Source organism: Endocarpon pusillum, assembly GCF_000464535.1.
Source record: "Endocarpon pusillum Z07020 unplaced genomic scaffold scaffold2538, whole genome shotgun sequence".
Classification (NCBI taxonomy): domain Eukaryota; kingdom Fungi; phylum Ascomycota; class Eurotiomycetes; order Verrucariales; family Verrucariaceae; genus Endocarpon; species Endocarpon pusillum.
Genome location: NW_006916203.1, coordinates 243,902 through 270,182, shown reverse-complemented (window position 1 = coordinate 270,182; position 26,281 = coordinate 243,902). Strand labels below are relative to the sequence as shown.

At 49.7% G+C, this 26,281-nt stretch overlaps 6 protein-coding genes across 6 annotated transcripts; 4 read left to right on the top strand and 2 right to left on the bottom strand.

Annotated features, from left to right (window-relative positions):
- Nucleotides 1-1,662: 1,662 nt before the first annotated feature.
- Nucleotides 1,663-3,296, top strand: EPUS_02866 (uncharacterized protein; the record flags this gene model as incomplete). Its single annotated transcript, XM_007803625.1, has 2 exons — nucleotides 1,663-2,290; nucleotides 2,350-3,296. The coding sequence occupies 2 exons, from the start codon at nucleotides 1,663-1,665 to the stop codon at nucleotides 3,294-3,296; spliced, it is 1,575 nt and encodes a 524-aa protein (XP_007801816.1).
- Nucleotides 3,297-5,460: 2,164 nt separating this feature from the next.
- Nucleotides 5,461-9,103, top strand: EPUS_02865 (uncharacterized protein; the record flags this gene model as incomplete). Its single annotated transcript, XM_007803624.1, has 3 exons — nucleotides 5,461-7,056; nucleotides 7,104-7,398; nucleotides 7,452-9,103. The coding sequence occupies 3 exons, from the start codon at nucleotides 5,461-5,463 to the stop codon at nucleotides 9,101-9,103; spliced, it is 3,543 nt and encodes a 1,180-aa protein (XP_007801815.1).
- Nucleotides 9,104-11,789: 2,686 nt separating this feature from the next.
- Nucleotides 11,790-15,026, bottom strand: EPUS_02864 (uncharacterized protein; the record flags this gene model as incomplete). The annotated part of the gene is made up of 4 exons (XM_007803623.1): nucleotides 11,790-12,481; nucleotides 12,534-12,564; nucleotides 12,620-13,235; nucleotides 13,954-15,026. 4 exons carry the CDS (start codon nucleotides 15,024-15,026, stop codon nucleotides 11,790-11,792), a joined length of 2,412 nt encoding a protein of 803 aa, XP_007801814.1.
- A 1,230-nt stretch (nucleotides 15,027-16,256) lies between these two features.
- EPUS_02863 (uncharacterized protein) lies at nucleotides 16,257-18,055 on the top strand (the record flags this gene model as incomplete). The annotated part of the gene is made up of 2 exons (XM_007803622.1): nucleotides 16,257-16,655; nucleotides 16,712-18,055. The coding sequence occupies 2 exons, from the start codon at nucleotides 16,257-16,259 to the stop codon at nucleotides 18,053-18,055; spliced, it is 1,743 nt and encodes a 580-aa protein (XP_007801813.1).
- A 1,345-nt stretch (nucleotides 18,056-19,400) lies between these two features.
- EPUS_02862 (uncharacterized protein) lies at nucleotides 19,401-21,395 on the top strand (the record flags this gene model as incomplete). Its single annotated transcript, XM_007803621.1, has 1 exon — nucleotides 19,401-21,395. One exon carries the CDS (start codon nucleotides 19,401-19,403, stop codon nucleotides 21,393-21,395), a length of 1,995 nt encoding a protein of 664 aa, XP_007801812.1.
- Nucleotides 21,396-22,697: 1,302 nt separating this feature from the next.
- EPUS_02861 (uncharacterized protein) lies at nucleotides 22,698-24,828 on the bottom strand (the record flags this gene model as incomplete). Its single annotated transcript, XM_007803620.1, has 2 exons — nucleotides 22,698-24,546; nucleotides 24,611-24,828. 2 exons carry the CDS (start codon nucleotides 24,826-24,828, stop codon nucleotides 22,698-22,700), a joined length of 2,067 nt encoding a protein of 688 aa, XP_007801811.1.
- Between the last annotated feature and the right edge of the window lie 1,453 nt (nucleotides 24,829-26,281).

Below are 26,281 nucleotides of genomic sequence, written 5' to 3'. Positions count from 1 at the left end.
TCTAGAAGAGATCGATACCTCTGTACCTTGCTTTGCGACAACGAAGGCTGCCAAGCTCATCAGGTCCTGGGGCCATTTCAAGCAGGTTTTGGATATTTTCCCTTTCGGCAAAGGTTCAGACTGGCGACAAACATCTAAACCACCGTTGCCACCATGGATAGGAATCGCTCGACTGGTGACCGAGTCAGACGCACTATACTTCCATTCCGCTGTCGCCATTTTTGCTCGAGACACCAGGTCTTTACACCTTTATGGAGCTGAAGCTATCATTTATTCACCACATGGCATCCAGCCTCCTGATCTTGTCTCCATACCAACGGCTACACCGCCAATTCAGACGCTCGCCATGTTACATGGGCTGCATGATATATCCATTTTATTTACAAAACAGCTGAACTTGGGTGCCATCAATGCTCTGAAATGCCAACATCTTCTGAAGGCGAAATACTGTGCCGGAACTCATGGTCTGTCAGTCCCCAAAAGGAATGAAGGTCCTAGCATTGACATATTCGTTGACAGACGAGGCCAAGATTGGAGGTGGTCTACTTACTCCATTTCTGCGAAGAAAGGCGTACACCTTGCAAGATGCTGTGAAAGCCCAAGTAAGGAATGACGCGGTAACAATATTGCCCACGGACAACATTAATTATATAGAGATGTCGAGTGGGGAGAGTTTGCTCTTGGAGTAGCGATAAGTAAGCACACTGGATTTATGGCAATGAAGGCCTAGAGCTTACTCGTCTAAAGGCTGAGTTCACAATACGCCGAGCCTTGGTCATTCTTACTTTGATGTGCGCTGTTGAGCTCGGGATGGGAACTGCTTTGCGCTCTCTTCAGTGATCAACGGAACCATAGGCAGCAGCAAGCCCTGCTCAACAACACCAGCAATTCATGGCGTCTGGCAGCCGCCCAGTGACTGTCTTCGGCCACTCCAGAAGAAGGCTACTGGATACGCATGATCTCGATTTTGCTCTCAAGTAGAAGAGGTGTCGTGTCGTGACTGGAGCAGAGAAAGGCAAGCTGATGAAGGAGTAGGGCAGTTTCTACCTAAGTCTGGTGAATCCTGGTCAAAGCGTGATGTTTTCACAGACCAAGAGAGTCACCGCCAAAGATATCTAGTTTTATACAAGCTGCTATGGTATTAAATGTTATGGGAAACCAGTCAGGAAACTCAGTACATTTCGGGTTAGTACAGATGATGTTCCATCGAAAGCTTTTCTGGGCTAAACCACAATTTACAGGCTGAAAAGGCGTCAACAATCTCTGTGTGTACTCCGTACTTCGTTTTCATCCAGGGGCTGTGGCTTGCAAACCATGTGGCGCAGCATGTGGCGCAGCATGCACCTGGCGTTACCACGCTGCAATTGAACTTGGGGAGTAAACGCTGCCCAGAAGGCCTTCAGCGCCTGAATGCTGCATTAAGTACTGAATAGAGACCCCCCAAATTACCCCAAGTATTTCTTCAGTATTGCTCTCTTTCAAAGCAGACACTGTTATCTTTGTCCGTGCTTTCTATCCTACGCATACTACGTAAGGCTGGTCTGCTCATGATATCAACCCTTGACCTACGTCAGCAGCCAAGCTTTCGTAAACAACTTTCAAGTTTGTGAAGGCAGTCGATTGCGATCGTACACGTCCACTGCACACCTACAAGCAACAGTCATGTCTTCTGGTCATTCGGAGCCGCAAGTTCTGTACAGCATCAACGGCATCAAAGCATATCACATACAAGATGGCGAGGAGCAACCTCTCAACCCATCTGGTCCGCAGACGCTGTCTCTGTTGATGGTCCCCACCTCCTCCCCTTTCACAGATCTTTCTAGCACAGAGCCGACCAGTGCTGCGCCCGAGGAGGATTTCTATCTTCACTTGCACCTACCACCCGAGCTCGACCTACCTCTACCGGCTACTACACAAGTCTTCCATCAGCCTCCCAGCAGCTACATTATCCCAATGCACTCGAGCGATAGAGGGGCGTTGACACGGATCGAATTTCCTCCAATTGGCCGGCCTAACTCACCTGGAAAAGTAACACAGGAAGATGTTGACACCTTTGAAACAATACTTGCTCAGTGCACTGCCTTCCTCGAACGTGCTTCACCTCCCAAAGGGCACGAGCACTACAACCCAGCGCACTATGCTCCTGGTCAAGGTCATGCTGGGACAGGGGACTCGAAGGCGCGTCCGGGGCAAATAGTCATCGTGGATGAGGAGAACGGAAGTGTTGTTGGAGAGCTTCAGGAAGGGTTTAATGTTGTTGAATCGTCCACAATTCGCCCCGGTTCAAAGAGTACGTATTTTACACAGCACTGCCCCGAGTAAACGATCTCGCTAAGAACTTTTTGGTAGACCCTGTGGAAATTCATCTCCCTGCAGAGGGTCAAGGCAACAACATCCAGGTCAACAATGTATCGGATGAATACCTACAACTGTCCCGACACCCTGCTTACCAAAAGTCGACAATTGTTCAAACTTCGGCGACGGCCTCCAGACTCATTGTAACTGGTTCTACTTATCTTGCAAACGCACTCAACTCTGGGGCCGACAATTTCCAAAAGAAGACCAAGCCTAGCCCTAAACCAATGACGTTTACACCTGCCACACATGCTCGAATTCGCAAGATCAACAATTTCTCGCAGGGCGCTGTAGGGCTGAGTGCCAAAACAGTGGGTCAAGTCAGTCGCTACGCCCAGAATATTGGAGCAGGTCTTGCTGGAAAGGGAAGTAAGAAGGTAGGATATGACAAGGATGGCAACCCAGCCAGCTCTTACAAGCCGGGTATCCTGAACAAGAGCATGATTGCATTCTCTACCATTGCTGATGGTATTGATCAAGCCGGTCGTCAGCTTCTACAGTCAGGATCCTCCGCTGCCACAACAGTGGTGGGTCATCGATATGGTGATGAAGCTAGGTCGGTAGCATCCGATATTGGTGGAGGCGTCCGAAATGTTGGTCTAGTCTACATTGATGCAGCAGGTGTGTCACGGAAAGCGGTCATCAAATCTGTGGCCAAGGGTATGGTCGTTGGCAAGATGCAAAATGGTCAACATTTGGTCGTCGGTGCTGGTGATGGAGGTGTCGCCCCTCAAGCAGCTGGACCTCAGAGTCAGGGCGGCTATCCTTCAGACATGAAGCACACCGGGAACAGCCAGAACCTCTATGGCGGCTCTTCGTCAGGAAGGCCCGGAACAGAGCCTGTCGGATTCGGCACATTTGGAACGAATCCGGCGCCCCCCACATACACCTCTGGGGTTGGAGAGGGTCTGTATGGTCAATATGCTCCGGAGAAACACTGAGCATGCGGATCATGAGTCTGGGGTTGCCAATAGGTACACAGATGAAAACCTTTGTCTGGGCATGATTACGAATGAATATGAATACAGAGGATCTTTGTAATACGCTTTCTGCATGCAGTGGGAGTGAAGATTTATTTACCTGCAGGCATGAGATGCGTCTGAAACGCCGGGAGATTTGCCACGACTAGGATCATGGTGTCTTTGACCCTGGGCATGACTCTGCCTAACTAGTCCTAGGACCTGAGCGCCCAAGATAGATGACTCGTGCTGCGAATCTGAGAAATTGTTCTCTTTCTGACAGCTGCATGAAGAGCTCTTAGTTTTGGGAAGTAGTGGTGAGCATGATAGTTTGCCAGATGAGACGATGTAGTGGTACACAAACAGCTGAACATCTTCCACAAAACCTACACGATAGTCGGTGCGCCCTCGGCCACACTGGAAAGCTTGACGTGAAAATTCAGAGACATCGGTGGCCATTTAGTCATTCGGGGATAACATGTGCGAAGTCTTGCATAGATGCATGCAGGCTCAGCGCCATCGTAGCGAGAAGAAGAGAAAGTGGCTCCTGAGGACACGAAATTTGAGCGATATACATGGGTACAAGATGCAATGTAGAAGCAACGAATGACTGGATGCAGTCAGGGCTTGCTGAAAGGGACCCCAGCAATTCACTGCTGATTGATTAATATTCTGCACTTTGCTCACCGTCATCACAGTTACTACGAGCAGCTGATGTGCGGGAGATAGTAACTACGGCGGAGAGAGCAGGAGGTGGGATGTCGCCTTTAGATTTGGAACGTTCTCGTTCTTGTTACAGACCAGGATCTCGTTTTGACTATACTACCCGTCGAGCCGGCAACCTTTTACTTTTGAGTTCTGGACTGGTTTAGAAGAGAGCGGCCTAAGATCTGAAATATCCTGTGGGATGCTATAACTAGAAGGTGCTAATAGGTGATTGGTTTGGTACCCTTATCTTGGTGGTGGATGAGAGGCTTCGAAGACAACTGCATGAACAGATATGAAACTGAAGAGAGGCCTTTTGTATCATCAAGCCGCGGACATGGCTGGTGGTAACTGCTTCCCATGATCACGCCTCAGTTGTTGTGATATTCCCGGGTTGAATGGAGAGAATTGGAATATACGAGAGTACGGAGTACCTGAAGGCAGTCCCTGAAGGCAGTCCTCCGGTCCGGAGGTACCTGAAGGCAGTCCTGATGCCTGGGGCTTTGCACTTAGTAACCTTTATCTGCCGCTATTCTGATCGGCACAATAGTCAGCTCGTCCCGCCCTAATCCTGCCTAGCAAAGCCAGCACATCCAGTGCATCCTAAGCACCGGCTAGCTCTAATCGCTAGTTAATCAGTTAGTAGTGTTTCTTACCAGCCTCATCGGTCTGTCTCTCACCACCTCCAACGCAGTAGTTAGTGTGATGCTGATCAACACTGCTTGCTGTCCAGGTATTCTTTTCTCACCCTCAACGGAGTACATGCAACCGAATTTCCCCGCCGCTCCCTTCGTGCCGCCATCATAGGGCTTTCCTCACTCTCCGATTGCCCCCTCTCGCAGCGATGTCATTCTCTCCCCGTGGATGATGAGGCCTGGCCCCTGAATTTCCCTCATTTAATCGTGCAGCGTGGGCCTTAGCTGAGGAGTGTTTTCTGCTTCTACCACACCGCAGATACTCGGAAGAGCTGTCTACATTTCTCAACGCGCTTAAGAGTGTGATGTCCATCTAGCAAAGAGGGCATCGCCGACTGTGTCAATAGCATACCCAACGCTCCTTTGCTGCTGTGCTTGCTCTTGGCAAAGTTGCGATTGACATTTGATACAACCACCGACTACAATTCCAGCACTCTTCCCTGATGCAAACGAAACGCAGCTCTTCTACATACTCTGAGGAATCTGGGAGACACGGTTAAGCATACTGAAGAGCTAGATAGATTGGCAACATCCAGAGCAAGACCGGTCAGCAAGCAGTGGAGGTGCTGTGAAGACCTGGCCCACAAAAGACACCGCTGCAAGCCACTGGTAGCATTGTGAGAGTCATCCGCGACCTTCCAGACAGATACTCCGCCGTCTTTCCACCTGCATAAGCTCAAGAAGGAAATCGCAAGGCAGCAGAGCTGCTACACAATTTCCCTCTGCAACTGGCAGTTCATGTGGAAATGTCTTCTGCAGCTGCGCAGTCCAATTCTCAGCGCATGCAAGCACCGCCGTCTTCATATTCTCCTGGCGTAGCCGCTCGACAGTATGCCCAGCAGTCGCCGCAAAGCCGAGATCCTTACTATACGAACCAGAACCCCTCAGCATCTGGCACCAGCCAATCACCACGACGGCAAGATCGGCAGAGTGCCTTCGATAGTCAGGTGGCCTCGCCGTTATCGCAGCCTTACTCGTCGCCCTCCACGAATGCTTATGTCTCTCCTGGCAATACAACGTATGGAGGCGCGCAAACGAGCAGTCGCCATCATCCAACGGCCTCTGATCAATACGATGGACCGCCCGTACCCCCACCCAGATCATCTTCTCAGCAGCCAAGCTCACCTGCCGTAGCCGCTCCGTCCACAGCGCCACTCGAGACAAGAGCGGCAACGGCAAGACAATCAAGGCAGACTGCAAACGACGCACGTCTTTATGAGGGACGAAGTCCTGGTCAGAATTCTCAGATGGCCAATGATGCTCGAGATATGAGTTCAAGCACTACTACCTCAGCCTCGCATGGTCGGCGAAGAGGACCAACAACACCCGATGGCCCTCAGACTGCAACAAGCACAAGAGAACAAGCGAAGCATTCGCACATTTCTGGACAGGCTCGATCTGAGGGTGGTATGGTAGCAGTTGCTCCTCCAGCATCTCTTACGCGAGAGAATAGCGAGATCATCAACAGGGTAGTGGTTTCGAATCCGGTAGTTGATATTGCACGCGTGGAAGACAGAATGGCTGAGGCTCGCCCTGCACCAGTGGCAACGGATAACACCGCTGGATCTGGCATGGCCTCGATGGGAAGTGAGGGTATGGATGATGGTGGGCGAAGAAGGCAGGATTATTCAAAACAGTCGACGAGACGAAAAGATGTGCAATTTGGAGAATATATGCTAGGTCAGACGCTTGGTGAAGGAGAGTTTGGCAAGGTCAAGCTTGGTTGGAAGAAAGATGGTAGCGTTCAGGTTGCTATCAAGCTCATCCGTCGTGAAAGTGTCGCCACGAACCCTAGCCGCCTTCCCAAGATCTACCGAGAAATATCCATTCTGCGCGAGCTGTCGCATCCGAACATTGTGCGATTGCATGAGATGGTGGAAACTGATCGACACATTGGCATCATCCTGGAGTATGCCTCGGGAGGTGAACTTTTCGACTACATTTTGAATCACCGCTATCTCAAGGATCCAGCTGCCAGAAGACTGTTTGCGCAGCTCGTCTCGGGGATTGGTTACCTGCACAAAAAGGGGATTGTCCATCGAGATCTGAAATTGGAAAACTTGCTACTGGACCGCAACCGCAACATTATCATCAGCGACTTTGGCTTTGCCAATACTTTTAACCCTGCCGATGAGCTATCAGACGAAATTGTGTACAATCTCAGCAATCGCGAGTTTGTGAAGAAGTATCGGCTGGACCGCCAAGACGAGAGAGGGATGAGAAAAGGAGACCTGATGCAGACAAGTTGTGGAAGTCCATGTTATGCTGCTCCTGAGTTGGTGGTCAGTGATTCGCTCTACACTGGGCGTAAGGTCGATGTGTGGAGTTGTGGTGTGATCCTGGTAAGACTATCGCTCCGCGATGGTTTCAAACTGCTGACCCATGATAGTACGCCATGCTCGCAGGGTATCTGCCATTTGATGATGATCCGGCGAACCCAGAAGGCGATAACATCAACCTTCTATACAAGTACATTACCACGACTGCGCTTACATTTCCAGAATATGTCACTCCTCACGCAAGAGACCTTTTACGGAGGATTCTTGTTCCAGACCCTCGAAAGCGTGCCGACTTGTTCGAGGTGGCGAGGCATAGCTGGCTGAGCGAATATCACCATGTTGTTTCTCATATCACAAGTAGTACTACCAACATTGCAGACATTGCAAACAGTACTGTTCCATCTGGTATGTCAAACTTAGCTCAAACACTCCATATTTGCTCGCTAACATAGTTTCAGAAAACCAAGAAGAAATGCAAGCATTAGCGCGGAGTGCCTCGGTCCGCGAACCGACAAAAACAACAAACCCAAGCACACCATCCCCTGTTGGAGCTTTGAACCAGCAAGCCAATCTTGCCCGGGTCGACGAGGCAGAATCGAGCGCACAAAGGGGCAGTGTGAATCGACACACCATCCAGCCAGAATATGTTGAACCTCAATCACATACTACCCGCGGTGAAGCACCTGCCACATCTCCAGCTACGCGTGCGAGAAGTGGCAGTCAGGGACCTGCTGGCGCTGCAACCCAGCTACCTACCCGATCAAAGCCTTTGCCTCAGGAACCATCTGTTGCGAACGAAGCCACGAAAGTCGCAGATTACCCCATGATCCCGCCCAGCAATGGTCAACAGAGAATGCCTCCTCCTACACGGCCAGCAAGAGATGTGCCTCGGTCGGTATCTGACACCGCAGGCGCGTTCAGCGTCGCAACGTCACAGCCTCCCATGACCAAGACTCAAGCCAGTCGACCCAGTACAGGCAATGCACCAGTTACATCAGCCTCTGCTCGGTCTGATCCGCGTCTTCCCACCAGAGGCTCTTATGGACAGCCTGTTGCTCCAACCGTGGAGGCTGCAAACGCACACGGTAAAGTGACCCAGCCGACGAATGGAAGAGGATACAACATCTCTGCTCCCATACCACAACATGGCCCCAGTCAGTCGATCAGCCGTGTTCCCGTGCCCGTCCGGAACAATGATACACCACCGCAAGTGCAAACTCCCCCGACTAAAACCCATCACAGGAGATCAAGCACTTTGAGTGGTCTAGGTGAAAGGTTGTTTGGTAGAAGTAGCTCGGTCAAGTCTGGGAAGCAACAAGCAGAGAAGTGGAAAAAGGAGAGAAAGTATCCGCCAACCAGTATGAAAGAGCCATATCCCATCGAGAACCCGCAACGCACTTCAACCGATTCGAAACGCTCCTTCTCGTTCGTGATGGGCAAGAAGAAGAGCATGGACCTCGAATCCCAACAGCAACTAGACGAGAAACCCAAAAGACTTTCATCCCTGATACCAGCTACCTTCTCCTTTCGAGGTTTGATGGGTGGAAGTAAGGAAGAAGACACTGAATCTGAGTCTCCGGCCCCAGAAGTGGGAGATTTCCCACAGCCACCAACTAGTAGTACTCAAGGGCGTCCTTCCACGAGTCAAGCTCCAAGACCGTCAGGCCAATACCCTCTAGAACAAGAGCCGTCTCGGACTCGGACTCAGACCCAACCTGTTGGGCAGGATGGTCAGCAAGACCAGCCTCGACCTCCTCGAACCAATTTCTCGAGACCACCACAATACCAGTCGGCACCCCCGCAAGTCCCAACTGATGCGTATGGCGGTACGGGAGTCTATACTGGATCAGGTGGAGCTTATTTACAGCAGTACGGAAGCAGCACTAACCCAACACGTCCTCTCTATCCAGAAGGTTTCAACAGCCAAGACGTTTCCCGACCTTCAACGCAGCAAAACCGTCAAGGTAAGGGAGTGCTACAAAAGAACAACCGCAACTTCAACAATTCCTACGACCAGGGACCGAGTCGGCATGAGGGTAGCTCTGGCCCGGCCCGCAAGGTGATGGATTATTTCCGACGACGGAAGGTGAAGCCTGAGACTTACCAGTGAAGGGATGCGCTAGAGGACTTGTTGTCGCCGGTAGACGGCATTCTGCGATGGTTTATTGCACGGAGCATGGGGGATGGTGGGCGCTGGGTTCTTTTCAACTTCTGACTGGGACAGATTCCCATTGCAACAGCGCGAACGCAGAGTCGAGCCAAAATCGTCAATTGTAATTATTTGTTTGTGGCGGCTAGATGGACCTGTTGTTGAGGTCGGCTTATCCCTGCATACCCTTCGCTTCTTGTTCTTATATGTATTGTTGATGATGATGGGTTGCATGAAGAGCTTGGCCAGGGATTGAGACAAGCTCACAAGCAGAAGTAAAGGGACAGCAGCAGTAGACGATGAGGTTAGGATACCTGGACAAATCAAGACAAACCGCTTAGGTACATACATAGAACGATAATTGGTATGATGCAGCAAATTGCGGTTGTATTCCATCTACTGCAGCTGCATTCCCGGCGATATCCTTCCCCAGCCCAGGCAGTGCAAACATCTGGAACCTCATTTAGACAGCTATCTCCCTTGTTGAATGCCTGATGAGGAAGCCTTTCTCCGTGGCATCCTGGATATTCAGGTACAAACCCCATCATCAAGCATCACCCATCCCTGGTACTTGCACATTTTCCTGCAACGTGGCACTTTCCGACCTTCCTTTTCCTACTACAGCTTGCTCATCAGCAAGGCCAAATTGTCAAGACCTGCCTCAGCCTGCAAACAATCCCTGCTCGCCGGAACCGTACAGCTCTCTCCGATCACGTCGTCACACCGCCTCGCGTTGCAATCCTCGCATAGATGTCCTATTGATCATTCGTCCTAGAAGGGTTAGCTGGCGAGGCTCCCCAAGTAAGTAGTATTCGTGCGTCATGAAGAGTACCAAGCTTGCAAGGTAGGTGGGAAGCTTGGATGTTACACAGCGAGTAGAGCTTGTATTGGCTCATTGCTCTCGTGTGTGGAAGCTTTGGCAGGTTCGAGGCGTGAGATTTCTATAGACTTGCTGTCGCTTCCTACCTCAAGGTCTACTGGAGATTCCGAGTAGACCTTGCACCATTTCATTTTCTCTTGTTCCTCTTCTCTTGCCTACGTTATCTTTCCGTCCACTGTTTGAGCTCTTTTTAACATGGTGCTCGGCGGTCTGAAGTGGCTGCAATCTGTGCTCCTCCTTGCGCCGCTAATGTGAGCGCTCAGTCGTCAGCTGCAGCAGGAGGAGCAAACCCTACTGTCAGCTTCAGGCCTATTTTCACAGTGCTCGCCAGTGTTGACGTTGGCGAGAACTTGCTACCAAATATTCAAGACCCTCAAGCTGTTTATGCCCAAGCACTGTGCGCAAGATATCAGGCCAGCAACGTGCAATGTCAGGATACTGGGCTTGACCGCAGATCTCATTCTAGGTGGGCCTGCTTGTGATATCTATGGCGCTGACATGGATGTTTTGAGCTTTACAGTCGAGTACCAAAGGGATGAAAGATTGCATATTTAGGTCAGCCTGTCGTACTCCGACACGTCAATGAAAGCCACTATATCCTGTCACCGAATATGTTGATCTTCTCAGGACCTAAGGATCCTAATTTCTCCTTCGAGGTAACGCCGAATTCAAACTGAGATGTGATCCTCTCGTCTAAGGGAACGATATTGATTTCCAAATCAGTTCCTTGACTTGTTATATCGAAGCAAGCAATCACCACGTATACGCCTTGAAGAGATAATTTGCGGTTCTGGACTTGGAACCAATTTCACCTCAACGGTGCAAAATGATAAGTTGGAGATCCTATCAACCGTAAATTGGATGGTTGACATACCTTTGCTTTTGAGACCCGCTGGTTTGAAGGACACTCAGATGGTTCACCAACACTTGTGACGAGCAATGAGACTTCGTCCAATGCCTCCTGCACCTACATTCACATGAGATCTTCCGATAAAATGCTCACGGCCAGGAGTTTTTGATGAGCCCTGAGAACATCCTGGCGTGCAACTGGAGGCAGCATCGAACTCTATTTCTTTTCTGGACCATCTTAGCCTCAAGTCACAAGGCAATATCCGGACGTCATCAATTACCCAGCTAGTGTCACTGCGGTGAGTTGAGCTGCCATAAACGTACGCTTACAGTTCCTTCACTACTTATGCACGCCTTTCTACCTCACTCACACTAAAGAAAACACGGCCACGCGTGCACTGGCTTGGAATTTCCAAATGACCCTGTGCTCGCCAGCGGAGATAGACAATTCTTCCTTGGTCTCTCCATTCTCGTAACTCCATTCCTCGTCAAGGTGCCCCAACCGTCAATTATCTCTATTCTAGTGATGGTACTGACGAAAGCTACTGAGATTGGTACTTCCAGACGCCGCTGTCTAGCTCGTTGACCGGAAACAAAACTATCGACGCCAGCCAAGGTCACAACTCGTTCACGTCCACGGTGGGAGTCATCCTTCCCATGCCGCTAACGGCTCTTATAACCCGCGATGCTCGCAAACTTCTCTGGTCCGCCCTGGTTGTGCTTGGTATGGGTGGCTTTACATCCGAGTCCTTATATCCTGATAACGGCCGAATCCATATGGACTTTCCCTCAGGCTTCAGGGGTTCGTTGATGTCTGACCTCTTTCCGACGAATAACTTAGCCCTTCTCTCTTGTCAGGTAGTATATGCTGAGCGATGATGACGTCCATTTTCAGATGCTCCCGGATTGTTTTACCATTTAACATCCAGTCCCTTGGGTTGGGAGAGTTGATAAGAACGCATTGCCACTCACAGCATCACCATGCTCGTTGGCAAGATTCTTTTCAGTTAGAAGTCGACTAATCTGAGCTCGACGGTCGGCGCTCATGTTCTTCATAGCTTCTAGCACCGAATTGGTCTTCCTGCCCTCGGCGACTTTTCGCTCTAACTCCTCTTGCGGCGCAATGATCTCGACCTTATCTGCCACCCTCCAATCCTCTTTTTTCGTAAAGACGTAATACTTATAGCGCATTGGTGTACCCTTAGTATGGGCTGCAGGATCTTGCTGGCCCACGTCGGTATCGACCGACTTGGAGGGCTGCTTGATGTTGATGTCCTGCTGTCGTTGCCCACGGCCATCCTTTTCTTCCCATTGCCGAGCCCTTAATGATTCATGGCACGGCCTACAAAATAAGCCTTGTGCTGTCCTGGAGTATCTGAGGTCTTCAATCTTGCGTTTGCAATTGCGACATGTGGAGCATTTTCCACAGAACGCTTGATTACCTGCGAGAATGCCAAAGTCCTCGATCATGTTCCCACAGTTGGAGCATGAGTAGGTGCAATTGTTACAGATCAAATTCCCACCACCCAGTAATATCAAATTTGGATCGTGGTCGAAAAGCCTGTTGCACATGCGACATCTGAAGCACTCCAAGTGCCATCTATTGCCCGCTGCAAAATCCTTAGCGCTGGTTGCGGGAATTTTACAAAGATAGATACGTACCAAGTACAAAAGCCTTTCCTTCCTCAAGAATCTATTGGGGATTTGTTAGCCTTTAAATTGAGGCATATATACAGAAGAGTACTTACATATCCACAACCTTTGCATAGAAAACAAATTTCTGACTCATGTGGTGATTCGGGAGCTTGGAAATTTTCGCTGGATGTCCGTTTCCCCCTATTTTGCGGAGGAGTAACAGAGGGTTTGGCCGAATCAGGAGGTGCATCTCCTGACAACATTAATGCTTCTAAAGGAAGGGACTCTCGGCTAAGTTCGATATTTGAGTACCGCTGCTGGAATCCGGATTTACGTCTAATCTCATCTCTTTCCTCCCATTTTGCCTTTAACTTGTCCAATTCAGGAGTCAAGTCATTAAGATCCGCCGAATCCCAATCGCCCCGGGAGTTGCGATCGTCAGCCAACTCCTTTGCAAGCCGGTCACTATTATGAGGCCTTGAACTGGCTTCATATTTCACTGCAGATGCCACATCATCGTCCAGTCTAGTCGTCTGGCGAGGTGGTGAAAGATCTTGATTCAACCATTGATTCTCAAAGTCGGAGTCACCTAGATGCGACAGGTATTGTCCGACCTTTGTATTGGATCCTTGGTCTGACATTATCATCTCCAGATGTCTCAAAGCATTTTGGGACAAGGCATTACCATGTCCCCACTGCTCATTGTTAAATGATCTCATATCATCCTCCCTGGATTGGGTTGAAGAAATCGAGCTATTGCTTATCTCTTGAGAAGAATCCGAGTGATGCCCGTTTGCTCTCCCAGACCAACTGGTTCCAGATTCTACATCGTCGTCAGCACCGGTCGAGCGCGGCAGGGAAAAGAGCGCAATCCGCATCAGATGGGCTGCTATATGTTGTTGTAACGTGGCGGCATCTGAAATATTACATAGACAGATTGGACAGGGTCGATCAGCAATCTCAGGCACAGACTCCCCTGCTCGCAGAAGCTCTATGGACTCCAATTCTGTGCAGTTTGGCACATGAAGCTCTCTTATATGATGCTTGTACGTGGCCACTGTCGGGAAGGTGGTTTCAGGATGTTCAAGGCAGCGCCAGATTCGTCGATGACACGAATCTTCATGGGCAATCCAATCTTGCCTCGTTTCAAAGAGTTGTGTCGCTTCTGAACAGTCCTGATAGGTGCAGACGTACGGACGCAAATCTCTTAGCACATGGGACCTTTACGAATGTGTTATTTTTGCGGTAAAAGTTGGGTAAATATCAAACTTGCCTCCAAGACCTCCTTTCCAGGTATGCTCCGGAGCACAGGGTCAAGCAGTATGGACATTCAAAATAGCGTTGGCCCTTTAACTTCGACGGAGGGTTCGGTATTTGTATAACTTCTCTCCTCGTCGAAGAAGAGCTGAAAATTGATCCTCCATAATCCGAGATGGTGACTACGGACTTTGTGTCTCCCAGGTCAATTTTGGCTGGATCTAAAGTAGTTGCGGTAGTCGGTAGAGAAGGAACTACAGAACGATCTTCTTCAAATGAGCGCGTGGTACTGAAAACGGTTTGAGAAGCTTGTTGCGGTTGCACCTGTTGAACATGTATTCCCTGTGCGGTGGCTTCGGACGCAGCGTCGAGCTTCTTTCGGTGTCGGCTCCAGTATGCGAACTGTTTTCGTCGAAGAGTATTGGCCTGTGCAAGACGATGAGCAAGGAACTCCAATGGTTCTCTTCGAGCAGAATCTAAATTTTGAGGTGATATTTCCTGCTCCCCAAAGCGATCCAATATGTCAGCAGATCGATAATCTTTGAACACCTCCCGCAAGTGCTCTCGATCAAGCGAGGCGTACTCCCCCTCCAAATCAACCCCACTTTCACGATCCATCATTTTAAAACCGAGGACTTTCTTAGTCAGGATTCTGGTCGCAGGGTTTCTGATACGTGTAGCAATTCTATAAAGACAGTTAATTGTTTCAGCTATGCTTTCAAGAATCAAGTTGAACTCTTGCTCCGCAGAACCGGTGGTTTCGGAACCATAATCGGCCTCTAACATGCTCTGTTGGATAGCAGTCATAGATTGATCGGGGTAGTTGTAAGCTCCTTCGTTGTGCCTAGACGCGTAAACGTCGTCCATGGCGCTCAGATCACCACAGAGCAGAAACTCTCTGCCTATTGGTAAGGTCAAGAATTGCCAGCCAAACATGATAGCGGAAGTCTCACATTCAAGGAGTGAATTGCACAAGTCATTTAGGAAGGTCCAAATGGCATTACGCACCAGATCAGCTTCTCGAAGACGGTACTCTAACGAACTATGACCGAGGTGCGTGGCTCCAAGGTTGGCCACCCATAGTACTAGTCTCTCGTGTTGTTGCTCAATGTTGAGCGCTGTTGGGTTGATTTGGGCTTCCGCATCATTGGGCGCAATGATGGCTAGGTTTGCGAATAGTTGCAGAGCGTTGCTAGATAGCGTCGCCAGAGATACTGTGGTAGTTTCGTCTTGTCTATTGATTGAGCGCACAGAGTACGTCATTCTGTGACGATTTTAGATGGAGTACCTTGCTCTCGCTACTCCGCTGAAAATTACTTCGCTTCAAGCTGGTTAGACACAAGCGAGATTCCGCACATCCAGCTTAAATATGCACAACATTGTGAGGCTGAGAGGAAAGGAATTCATCTACTCACTGCGCGCCTCGGGTCCGTGCCAGTAACGTAGATCACCATGCATTGGACACATTCTGTTGTGTTATAAGGTTGGCTTGCTGACGAACTTGACTCTGCTGACATTTATTTTCTGCCCACACAGGTGTGCCGAGACCAGAACTTGTCCTTGTAATTCTGGTCTTGGCACAATGGGTAATTTTCATACACATTTGATCACTTTTGAGTGGACTACCAGAAGACTGATAATAGGTTAAGAATGGAAGAGATGTGCAAGTTTGTCGATTGCTACTTGACCAAAGGTAACAGACGATGCTATGGTCTACTTCATGTATATTGACAGGCACATAACATCTTCCCCGCGCTGAACATATCACGACGTCCTTGGTGGTCTCTACTACGGAAAGACTGCAACGGAGTGTGCAGGGGACGTGGTGCCCGTCTTTGCTAGGATATGGCTAGAGCTGGGTGAAATAGTGTCCAACGCCTTCTCCACACGCGGACAGTAGTGAGGTAGAGAAATCAAGCAACTCCCACCCACTATCATCAATAGCACCTCGCCGTCACTGTTCTGACGCCCACTCAACGCCAAAATACCACTCGTAGCGCTGTCTACGTAATAGGTAGGCAGGGTCTTCAGGCTTTCGCGCCGCTTGTAATAGACTAAAAGCCTTAGTTCGTGCTTCATTAGCAAATTGGGGGGCATGTCTCGAAGCTCAAAACTCTTGTCACGTTTCTTCTCACCATGTAAACTTTTGATATCCATGTGTTAGAGGCTGTAGCAAATAGCGTACGGAGATACTGATTAGATAAGCAGTATCAAGAGAGAGAGGGTTCAATTGAATTGATTGAGTTGCTCTCTCAACTCCTGAGGAGCAGGATGACCGCTATATATACGCATGGAAGAGGCAAGCTATAGAATCACCTAGAAGGAGATCATAAACCAGCGTTGCAATGCTAACTGCAGCATTTTGTGAGTGTATGCGTTTCTGAGTAATAGCGCGTGGCGAACAGTTGCGGTGGTCGGAGAACTCCGTCTTCCGCTGACACCATGCTGTAAGATTTGCTGCCAGTTGTACATATCTTTTGATGTTGAATGACGATGTCGGGCCTTGAGATTGCTAGCGTTGTTCTTGCAGTGATACCACTACTTGTCCCGGCGCTCGATCTGTACAAAAATGGTCTCAGCCGCACTTCCGTCTTCTTTCGTCGGAGAAAGCATGTGGAAAAGCTCATCCATGCTTTGCATCTTCAGAAAACATTGTTAACGGAGAACGTGCGATCGTTGTTAATCAGGGTTGTAAGTGACGTCGATGATATACCGGAAGACCCGCAAGAGTTGTTCGAGCTACTCCGCAACAACGACGATTTAAAGGAAAGGGTTGATGCCTACCTTGGCATAGAGACGAACGAGCTTTACAAACATGCGGTAGTAACTTGTGAGGAGGTTTTCCGCAATATCGCTGCTCATATCGAGGGCTTCCTACCGGCAGGACAACTGGTACGTTTTTTTCGCCGGCCTAAAACTGTACCCTCGGTCGCTAAGCTGTGCTGCAGTCGAAGCCTGGAAGTCTGAGTGCTTTCGTCCAAGCCAATGAACCTTCAGCAGGCAACAGCTTCAATCTGAAAGCGCGCTTCAACTTGACTCTGGGTCGCACGGATGTTGATAAGAGCATCCAGGAGCTTGACCGATCTATTTCTGTTCTCGAACGACTTTCTGCTGCGGTGGCGGCCAATCGAGATGCGACTGAAGAGTCTATTTCACGTACAGCCACCAAATTTGCATCGACCCTTGCGACAACCAGGGACAATGCTGTGAGGCTGTACTCGGCGATTGCCAGCGGATGGACCTGCAAGTTTCACAAATTCCATGAAGTCAAGCTGAGCCTTGACCGAAGGCCTCCAGCTCTCACTCGTGCTACTCTCAAAGCAAATCAATCCATGACCAAGGAACCAGTGTTCGAGGTTTGTTTTCGATGCGATCGGCCCCAGGATGATATACTTTGGCTTGAGAGTAAGGTCGAGATGCTCGAAGACCCTCACCTCAACCCATCGGCAACCAACGTGACACAGAAATCAACTAAGTCTAGCTCGCGTTCAAAGGTTACGGTCATAGTCACTTCAAATGCTAAAGCTCTTCCGCCTACTTCTCGAAAGGTGGATTGCTTATGCTCCTCCTTACACTACGCAATTACTGCCAACAAGATGCTGCACCTGTACATTGCCTCTCAGACAAATATTCATTGTGACCACCACCAATGCCTCTCACCTTCTGCTGCTAGAAAATTCGACGTGTGTTCCTTGCAAGAGTTCCTCTCGATTCAGGGAGGTCATCATAGGAGGATTGCGTTGAGGGATCGAATGATGTTGGCGTTGACACTTGCGATTGGTCTGCTACAACTGTACGAAACACCATGGCTGTACGACAGCTGGTCGAAAGAAACCATTCAATTTATGAAGACACCAGGAGGAAATGGCGAAAGCGTATCGGCCATGGACATTGACTTCACCAAACCGTTAATCTCCTGCAAGTTTTCTTCCCAGTCCTATAGTTCAGCGAAGCACCCGCAACCCAAGGAGGCACTCCTTGAACTCGGTGTCATGCTGCTTGAGCTCTGGCATGAGAAAACGATCGAGGATCAATTCCCCGGAACACTCGTTCCGGCCGATTATTGGGGCAAGCTCCGGCTGGCGTGGATCTGGCTTGATGACACGACAAACCCCTTGCTCCCACAGTATCGGCTTGCAGTGGTACAGTGTATTAAGTGCTTCTTCGGTGGCGGATTCTGCAGTCCTAGCTGGAATGATTTTGAATTTCGAAAGGCGTTAGTCAAGGATATGGTCGAGCCATTGCATGAGAATTGCAAGCCATGGTTAAAGAGTAGTTTCACTCATGTATGATATATCTTAGTAGAGGGGGAAATATTAAATCACTTCTTCGACATGTCCGTATCTAGTCCATTAGCGTACGGTATTTCTCTTCATCTTGATCTGTCGATGAGAGGGACCTAAATCAAGGTCGAGGAAGGCTTCGGAAACAATATCTCGTATAACGAAATCATCTTGGATGGATGGCTATCGCCTTACAGCACAAGTACTAGCAAATTAGAAGGCGTAGGAAAGTTTGAAACGCATGCACTGAGTTACACGTTGACTGCACCAGAACTATACGCGTGTGCCTCCACCTGACTGCTGGAAACGGGGGGGGGAACTCGGAAACGAGAGGGTGGTAATAACAAGGGGACGAAAAAAAGGGTTTCAGTGTATAAATTTCAAGTGGAGAGATATGACATGAATTGTTGGCTTCCACGGGAGTCTCCTTTCTATCAGGAGCTCTCATCCTCGGTAAAGCATGACGGAGGCTCAAGATCTAAACCCTGAACACACACACCCGCGTAGCTCCCTGGCCGGAATCAAGGCAACAATTGACACCGAAAGAAGCGGAATAAGCTCCAACCCAGGTAGAGATCGTGGAGACCGAGAATGTCTCGGAGTCCGGGTTCGCTAGCTGCAGATGACTGAGACTATCTCTCACGTTGATGCCGAATTTGTTCCCATAAGCATCAAAATCTCTTGGTGTTCTTTATTGATTGAATAAGCAGCCCTCAGCATCAACTGCGACTGAGCCTTACTCAGTACTACGTACACCAAGGCTGATTTTGCCTTGTGGCTGGCTTGGCTGGGATCACGTGGTGGCTGTGGATGCCTTGAGCCACAACCACCCAATAAAAATATCTGGATCCTGCTCTCTCTCTGAAGGTCCTCCCCTTGTCTCCCATCGCATACGACCCTTTCGCTTCTCAACTTCGTGACAGAATTTCCCCAATCACGTGCTATGATGTGCTAGGTATGCGTATGCCATCTCAACCTCATCCAATAGCCCCCAAAAGAAAAATGCAGCCTTCTTGTGCGTACGGTGCACAAGGCATCGATCAGAGTCATGAGACCCCTCCCAAGGGTCAAGCTGGGCAAAGCACAGCCTGAAATAGGCAAATTCCACTGATTTGGCCTTACTGCCTCACTCTTCATATTGGGCGCTTGTTCTCTTTCACCATGGGTCATTGGGTTGCGTTTGCTGATTTCACTGCCTTCTTGCTTCGTGTGTTGTATTCTCTTCTCTCTGCCGCCATTGTTTTCCAGCACGCCACTTCACTTCTTCCTTATATCCAATCACAAATTCATACTGCAGTCCAATTATATACTATTATCATTAGTGTTTTATACTATCTCCATTGTCTAGCTGACCATGAATCACTCGCCGAGAACACCATTCGAAGACTTCTACATCCTAGTCGCACACTTGTGGGATTCGGACTTCGCGAGACAATTGCAATCCTCGTCTCATTACCACCCTCTATGGGGCCCTCTTTTCTCCTTACACGAGAGAACAACTCGTGTGAAGAGTGGATACGACAGAAGAAGACCAGACACAGCATGGAACAAGCCATTTGTTCACGGGGGCTTGTCTAGTAGTCTTAACAAATTCTCCGAGCTCGAAGCAGACAACTGCGAGCTCGAAGCAGACAACTACAAGCTCAAGGGAAAGCTTGACAAATGCAAAGACGATCTGAACAAAGCTAACTACGATCTGAACAAAGCTAACGACGATCTGAACAAAGCTAACAACGATCTGAACAGAGCTAACTACGATCTGAACAAAGCTAACGACGATCTGAACAAAGCTAACTACGATCTGAGCAAAGCTAACGACGATCTGAACAAAGCTAACGACGATCTGAACAAAGCTAACGACGATCTGAACAAAGCTAACGAGATGATCGACCAACACCGAGCTTCTCTCGCTGCTGCGCACGAAACGTTTCAGGAGCTGGGAACGCAGATCGACGGTGACAGAGCGACAATCGAGCGGCTGCGCGTCCGAGCTGCTGATGAGTACATCAGGACGAAACAGTATAGCCTCGCGGTTGAGCAGTACGAGCAGCTGGTGGTTCTCAAGGGCAAGGAGAAGAAAGAGAAGGCCAAGCTAGAAGACCGTGAGGGTGAGCGGGAAGCCCGGGAAGCCGAGGAAGCCCAACTGGGGTATATATTCGATTGTGGGAAGGCGTATGCACTTGATGGTCGATACGATGATGCGGTGAAGGAACTTCGCTTCGTTCTCAAGGAGATGGAGCGTCGCGGGATCAGAAACGTCGAGAGGGCGGATACTCGTGACGTTCAGACACAGCTGTGCGATGTCCTCCGTCGTCAGGGGAACACCGAGGAAGCAGGACGTCTGTACTACCACGCTGGTTGGTTGGACGGGCTGCAAAACAGGAACGAGGCGGATCGCTCCTGGGCGCTGCAAAATGCGACAAGTTATGCGCAGCTCTTGGTTGAGCAGAAGGAGTACGAGGCAGCAAAGGCTCAACTAACGAAGATCTGGCGCAACAGACACCAAGCGACTGCATCGAAGGTAGAAGATCTTGAAGCAGAGGTGTGCAAGATTACGACGATGTTGGAGGAGAAACGTCAAACTCGGTTAGTTATCGACCTGTTGAAAATGGTATGTGACAACCAGAATGGAGCTGCCTTGTCGAAGCAAGTGCTCCACAATCATGCAAAGCTTGGAATCTTGCTCCATGATCGCGGTAAACCTGACCATGACGAGCCTAAGGACCTTGATCGCCATGACCACGCAAGAGCTATACCATACCTGCGCCAGGCATGGGTCCGACGACAGCAGCTGGTTCTAGGTATAGACCAGAGCACCGGATGGACACTGGCGTTGTTGCTGGTGAGTCGGAGCCATCTCCTCGAGGCCAAAAATGTGCTGGCAGATCTTCTCTGTCTCACTAACGGCAACAAGACAAGTCAGTCAGTGTCGAAGGACCAGATCTTGGCACTACTGGCTCATGTCCAGTTCTACATGGGTGACTTTTCGGTGGCAGAATCAAATGCTGCTGCCTTGTTCAGGCGTTTGGGAGTCAAGAATGTCTTCACGTCAGTGTCGTCGTCGGCGGTCGACTTCTCAACCTGCCATCATGCAGATACGCTGATTAGGGCATGCAGCAGGCAGGACAGCGTGGAGAAATTCAAAGCAGCCAAAGATGTCTGGGCGGTCATCTACAAATCGCGGATTGACATTATGGCTACAAGTAAGGCTCAACTGAAGGAGCATGCTGCCGCTGGAGCGACCTTCGCTGATAACTGGAAGAGGAGTGCGGAAAAGAGGAAGAAGAGACCGACGAGTGCGATGGAGATTGAGAAGCAGGTGAAGCAGGTGCAGGCTATGACGGGATGAGAGGCATGTTCAGCATGGAGATACGGCTTGGTGTTTCGATTTTGCTTCTGACTTGTTTTATTGGGGGTGGCCTATAGGGTTTCTTTTCTGGCGTTTGAGCCTGTTGAGTGTTTTATATCCTTTTAATTTTGTCAAGCAACGAGTGACAAGAACACTGTACGAAGCAACGAGTGAATGAGGGAACCGATGCAAGATGCATGCAGGAAAATTACCCGAGATGGACTGATATATTTTCCTCTTCTCCTCTTCTCGTCCTGCGCTTGTGTGCGTATGCTCTTGTCAAACAAAATATATGTTAGTGGCAGCCATTCGAGCTGCAGTCCTTTTGGTTTAATTTTCTGCTCACTTTCAGCCACACGCCTTTTCACAACTTGGCATCTTCCCTTCCCCTCATCGACCCTACCCCTACTACTCCGATACCGCCCCTTCCCATTCACACTTTCTTTCTCGGTCCCCTCATCAGGCTCACGGGCGCGGGGCCCCCACAGACTCACCCTCTCCTATCCTCTCTAGATCTTCGCAGAGCATCCTAGTATCAGTTAGTACGAGCGGGCGCAAGGTCAGGAGTAACAGATGATAAAAAAAATGGATCAATCGGCCCCCCCCTCAGAGAAGTTTGACAACATCTTGCCTTTTTTCCCATCCGGTTCACCAATGTTGTCAGGTGCCGAGGAGGACACGAGCTGTATATTGTACTGCTGCTTATGTGGGGTTTCGGGACTTATATGTCCCATCTGTTTTTTTTTTTTTGTTTTTTTTTTGCTTCATGCACGTTCAAGTAGGCATCTGTAGTTGGGTCGATTTCTTTTTCTGGCTCAATCGGCGGCTGCCATACCGATACTGCCCGCCCGTTGAGCGCCCCGTGAAGTACTCTTTCACAAGCTGCTAAATATCTCGTTGAGCAAGAATGGATGTGATGCTGGAAACCGTTCCTGAACTTGGTGAGTTGTTATTGCTGATGCTGAGCTGATTCGATTGCAACACCCAGCCCTGCCCTTGACTGACTAACAGTCTGATCAAGCGAAAACTTTGGTGACCTTGTTCGTGGTAGGGCTGAAAATTGAGCTGATATTGCTCTCCGACGCCTTTTCTGGAGCAAAAGTATGTATAGCCTATATTCCATTCTATCTAAGTAAAGAAATCCTTTACGAAATTCTACTCTCTGTACTAGATATCACTTTGCGATATATCACGTTCTCGTTTTACCTACCTCTTTTTCCATCCTGTTCCCGCTGGTTGGAGGCTTATAAGGACACGAGGTTCTTATAGATGGGAGGACAACTCCTACTGTGCCTCAGTCGGTTAAGGCCCAGGAGGACCTGCCTCTGGAGTCCCTTCTCTGCTTGAGCTATCGCCAATAGCATTATGTTCCCGTTCCAGCCGGATAGCCTCAGCGGCGGCCGCTTCCCTACGAGCACGAGCCTCTTCAGCTTTCCGGCAAGCCTCTTTTTCCTCATTACGAGCAGCCTGATCGAGCTTTTTGACATCATCTATTTCTAGCTTTATTTCTATTCTTCGAGCTTCCCGTGTAAGACTTTGCTCGTATTTCTGTTCAAGTTTCGCACGGACTTCTCGGACGCCTTTGACGGCTTGTCGCAAACACCGGCTCTGTTGGAGAGCTTCAGGTGTTGGCATCGCAGACTCGAGGAACTTATCCATCTTGAACAAATATCCTTCTATTATGCCGACTATTTCGGCGTTTGCAAGGGTTGCGCCAGTGACGGCCTGAGACTTGGCAGCTGCTCCGGCGGTCTGTTGTGGGGTAGCGGCTCCCCTAGCAACCGTGTGGGAAGGCGAAGCTCCTTGGCTCGCTGGTTGAGAAAGCGCAGTGCCTCCAGGAGCGTTTGGGGGAGTGGCAGCACTCCTGCCCGTCCTCCGGGGTGGGGACGCTTCACTAGTGCCAGGCTGAGGAGTGTCAACACCTCTTGTATTGTTTTGGGATGGAGAAGCTCCACTAGTGGCGGGTTGAGAAGTAGCAGCTCCAGAAGTCATGTTTGGGGACGGGGAAGCTGTTCTATTTACGGGTCGAGAAGTAGGGACTTCTCCGGTGGCGCGTGGGAGTCTGACGGCTTGCCTGTTGGTGTATGGCACAGCTTGCGATCTTCCTCCGGCAGTCTGAAAAGGTTCCAGTCCTGGGAGGGGCCCAGCCTCTAACTGTGTCCGAGTCAGATTATTCTCTGGCGTTCCGCTGACCCGGTTAGCTCCTGATCTTCTGCCGGACGGGAATTCTTCTGCTGTACTAGCGCGGCGAGATGGAGAACCTCCTGTTCCTGCCTCAGAGAGAGGAGCTCCAGGTACTAGAGGGGGTAGGTACACACCATATCCTCTAGCTAGTTGCATAGTTTGTGGCACACCGGTAGGGGGTTGAGGATCTCCAAACCCTCTGCCAGACTGGGTATTTCCTGGTCCTCCGCGAAAGGGGGGTGGGGATCCCGGGGGTGGACGAGGTGGAGGGATTCCCCGTCCTGCACCAGATTGGACATATGTTAGTCCTGCGCTAGGAGATGCAAAAGCTTCAAAGCCCGGGTGGGATTGGATTGTTTCCACTCCCCTGCCGTGCTGAGCGGCTCCAAACCTTCCGCCTGGCTGGGCATTTTCTGATCTCCTTTCGGGCTGAGCTGCTGCCAGCCCTCCGCCAGAGTGTCTAATACTAAACATTCGAGGCCGCTGAACATTTGCTAGCGCTCCGGTATGTTGGGCACTTTCTACCCATCCACTGGCTTGGGCCGCTCTTCTTCCGCTGGACTGGACGGTTGCTAATCCTCCACCGGGTTGAAAAGCTCCCGATTCTCTGTGTAGTTGGGCAGATCCCAATGCTGTATCCGATTGGAAAAATCCTGCTCCTCCGTTGGGCTGGCCGGCTCCTGCCCTGTTAGCGTGGGGCAATGGAGTACCTTCAGAGGCCCTGGGCAATTGAGAACTGCTGGGTACGAGCATACCCAAAGTCTTTTGTGCCTTGTCTCCTCGAGCAGGATGTTCTTGTGTTCTATCGGCATCACGCTTCCTAGACGAAGCTCCAGGCTCCCTAGACGAGTGTGTAGAATGTTCGGGAGGAGGTTCAGAGTGTCTATGCGAATGTCTGGAGTCGCTGGGGGTAGAGCCGGAGCCCCTAGGAGAAGATAGCGATGCGAAAAAGACAGATCTTGGGTCCCTAGGTTGAAGTTGCGCGGCTATAATAGAGGGTGGAATTTGAGATTGTTGTGCTTGAGGTGCACAAAGTGGCACCAGGCTGGTGTCGATGGGAATTTGAGGTTGTGATGCGGGAGGTTGTGATGCGGGAGGTTGTGATGCGGGGTGATGCGGGTTGTGATGCGGGAGGTTGTGATGCGGGAGGTTGTGATGCGGGAGGTTGTGATGCGGGAGGTTGTGATGCGGGAGGTTGCGTTGGGTTTACACCAGATCCACGAAAGACTTCTTGGGTATTCAATGACATAGTTTTTCTTTTAGGACGACTGCGGCCGCGTAGTAGGGGTGATTGGGATGGTTCAGGTGGGTGAAATGGTTGACGGGGCTCCACTAGAGAACCTGATAGTGCTGGAGATTTTGTTTGTCTTCGAGTTCGTGCGCTTATTGGTGGAGGTGCATCTTCTTCGTGCATACGCAGAAGATGTCGTCTGTCTCATACAGGAGTCAGCATCAATGGTAAATTCTCGCAAACGTCAAGCATAGATTATGCCTACCGTTCAGACGGGTTTACAGCGACCTCCCAACTCTCTGATGAGTGCGACGACGACGACGACGACGATGGCGATAGCGATGACATATAACTTACATCTGGAGGTACACTGCCGCATAGAAAGATATAAATGCTGCATATATAAGGGGCGACGCAGACAATGAGATAGGCATCTTCTCCGTCTAACTTTACTTATATTCAAAACATTCCGTTCAGGACGGTACTACTAACTTAGTTAGCAGCTTCAAGAACATGGGTTCAAACCAGCAAGGTTTCATTCGCTGGCTCTCCTGGAATGTTCATGTTCATGCCGGAACAAGCATATTGGGCATGTTTTGAGATTTTGGTTTCATCGAGACAGACCTGAGGAGTGTCAGAAGAAAGACGTCATCTACAACTCCGCCAAAAAGAGAGCGCTGGTAGGTCTCGAACCCACTTGGTAGATCAACCTTACTACCAGCGTCAAGCCACAAGATCGGGTGATGGCTTTACTTTGTCACACCACTCTTCTGGGGAATGACCTGAACAGGGACCAGGAAGGAGATAACTTGTGCATTACAGAGTTGTGTACCAAATATTAGCCAAACAACGTTGATATTAAGGTAAGAGCTAGGAAGATAAGTGTGAGCTAGGCCCAGAGGCCCTCTAACTTACTACTACGTAAGATATGTCGCAGGTAATTTATAGGCCATCGGGCCTACCTAGAGAAGCCTCCGTACTTGCCAAGGGCTCTGAAACATAAGTGGGCAATCACTTAAAGAGAAGCCTATGGAGCACTTAAGCTTCAGAGGCGTCTGTAGGCTTTCTTTAGGCCTGGGTACCTGCCCGACTAAGCACTGTTGCAGGTGAGTCAACATGAGCTATGCTTGGTGAAATCTTATTACGTAAGATTAAATAACGTAGTTTGACTACTTTTGACGTACAACTTGGTACACATCGTCTAAAACATTCGTCAGCCCACCCAATATAACCCCTGTGTCATATAGACTATTGCCACAAAAAAGGTTGCGGCCACTGGGATAATCTTTGTCTTTTCTTGTGTATCTTATCCCGGTTACTGCTGTGAGAAGGAAAATCATCTTATTACTTACTTATGCTTCTCTTATCAGGAAGCCAATGTTCTCCACTCTTTCCCATACTGCAAAGCCGCCCAGCAGGACAGTCTCTCAATGATGCTTTGGCGCTTCTTTCTACGCTCCTTTCACAAGTA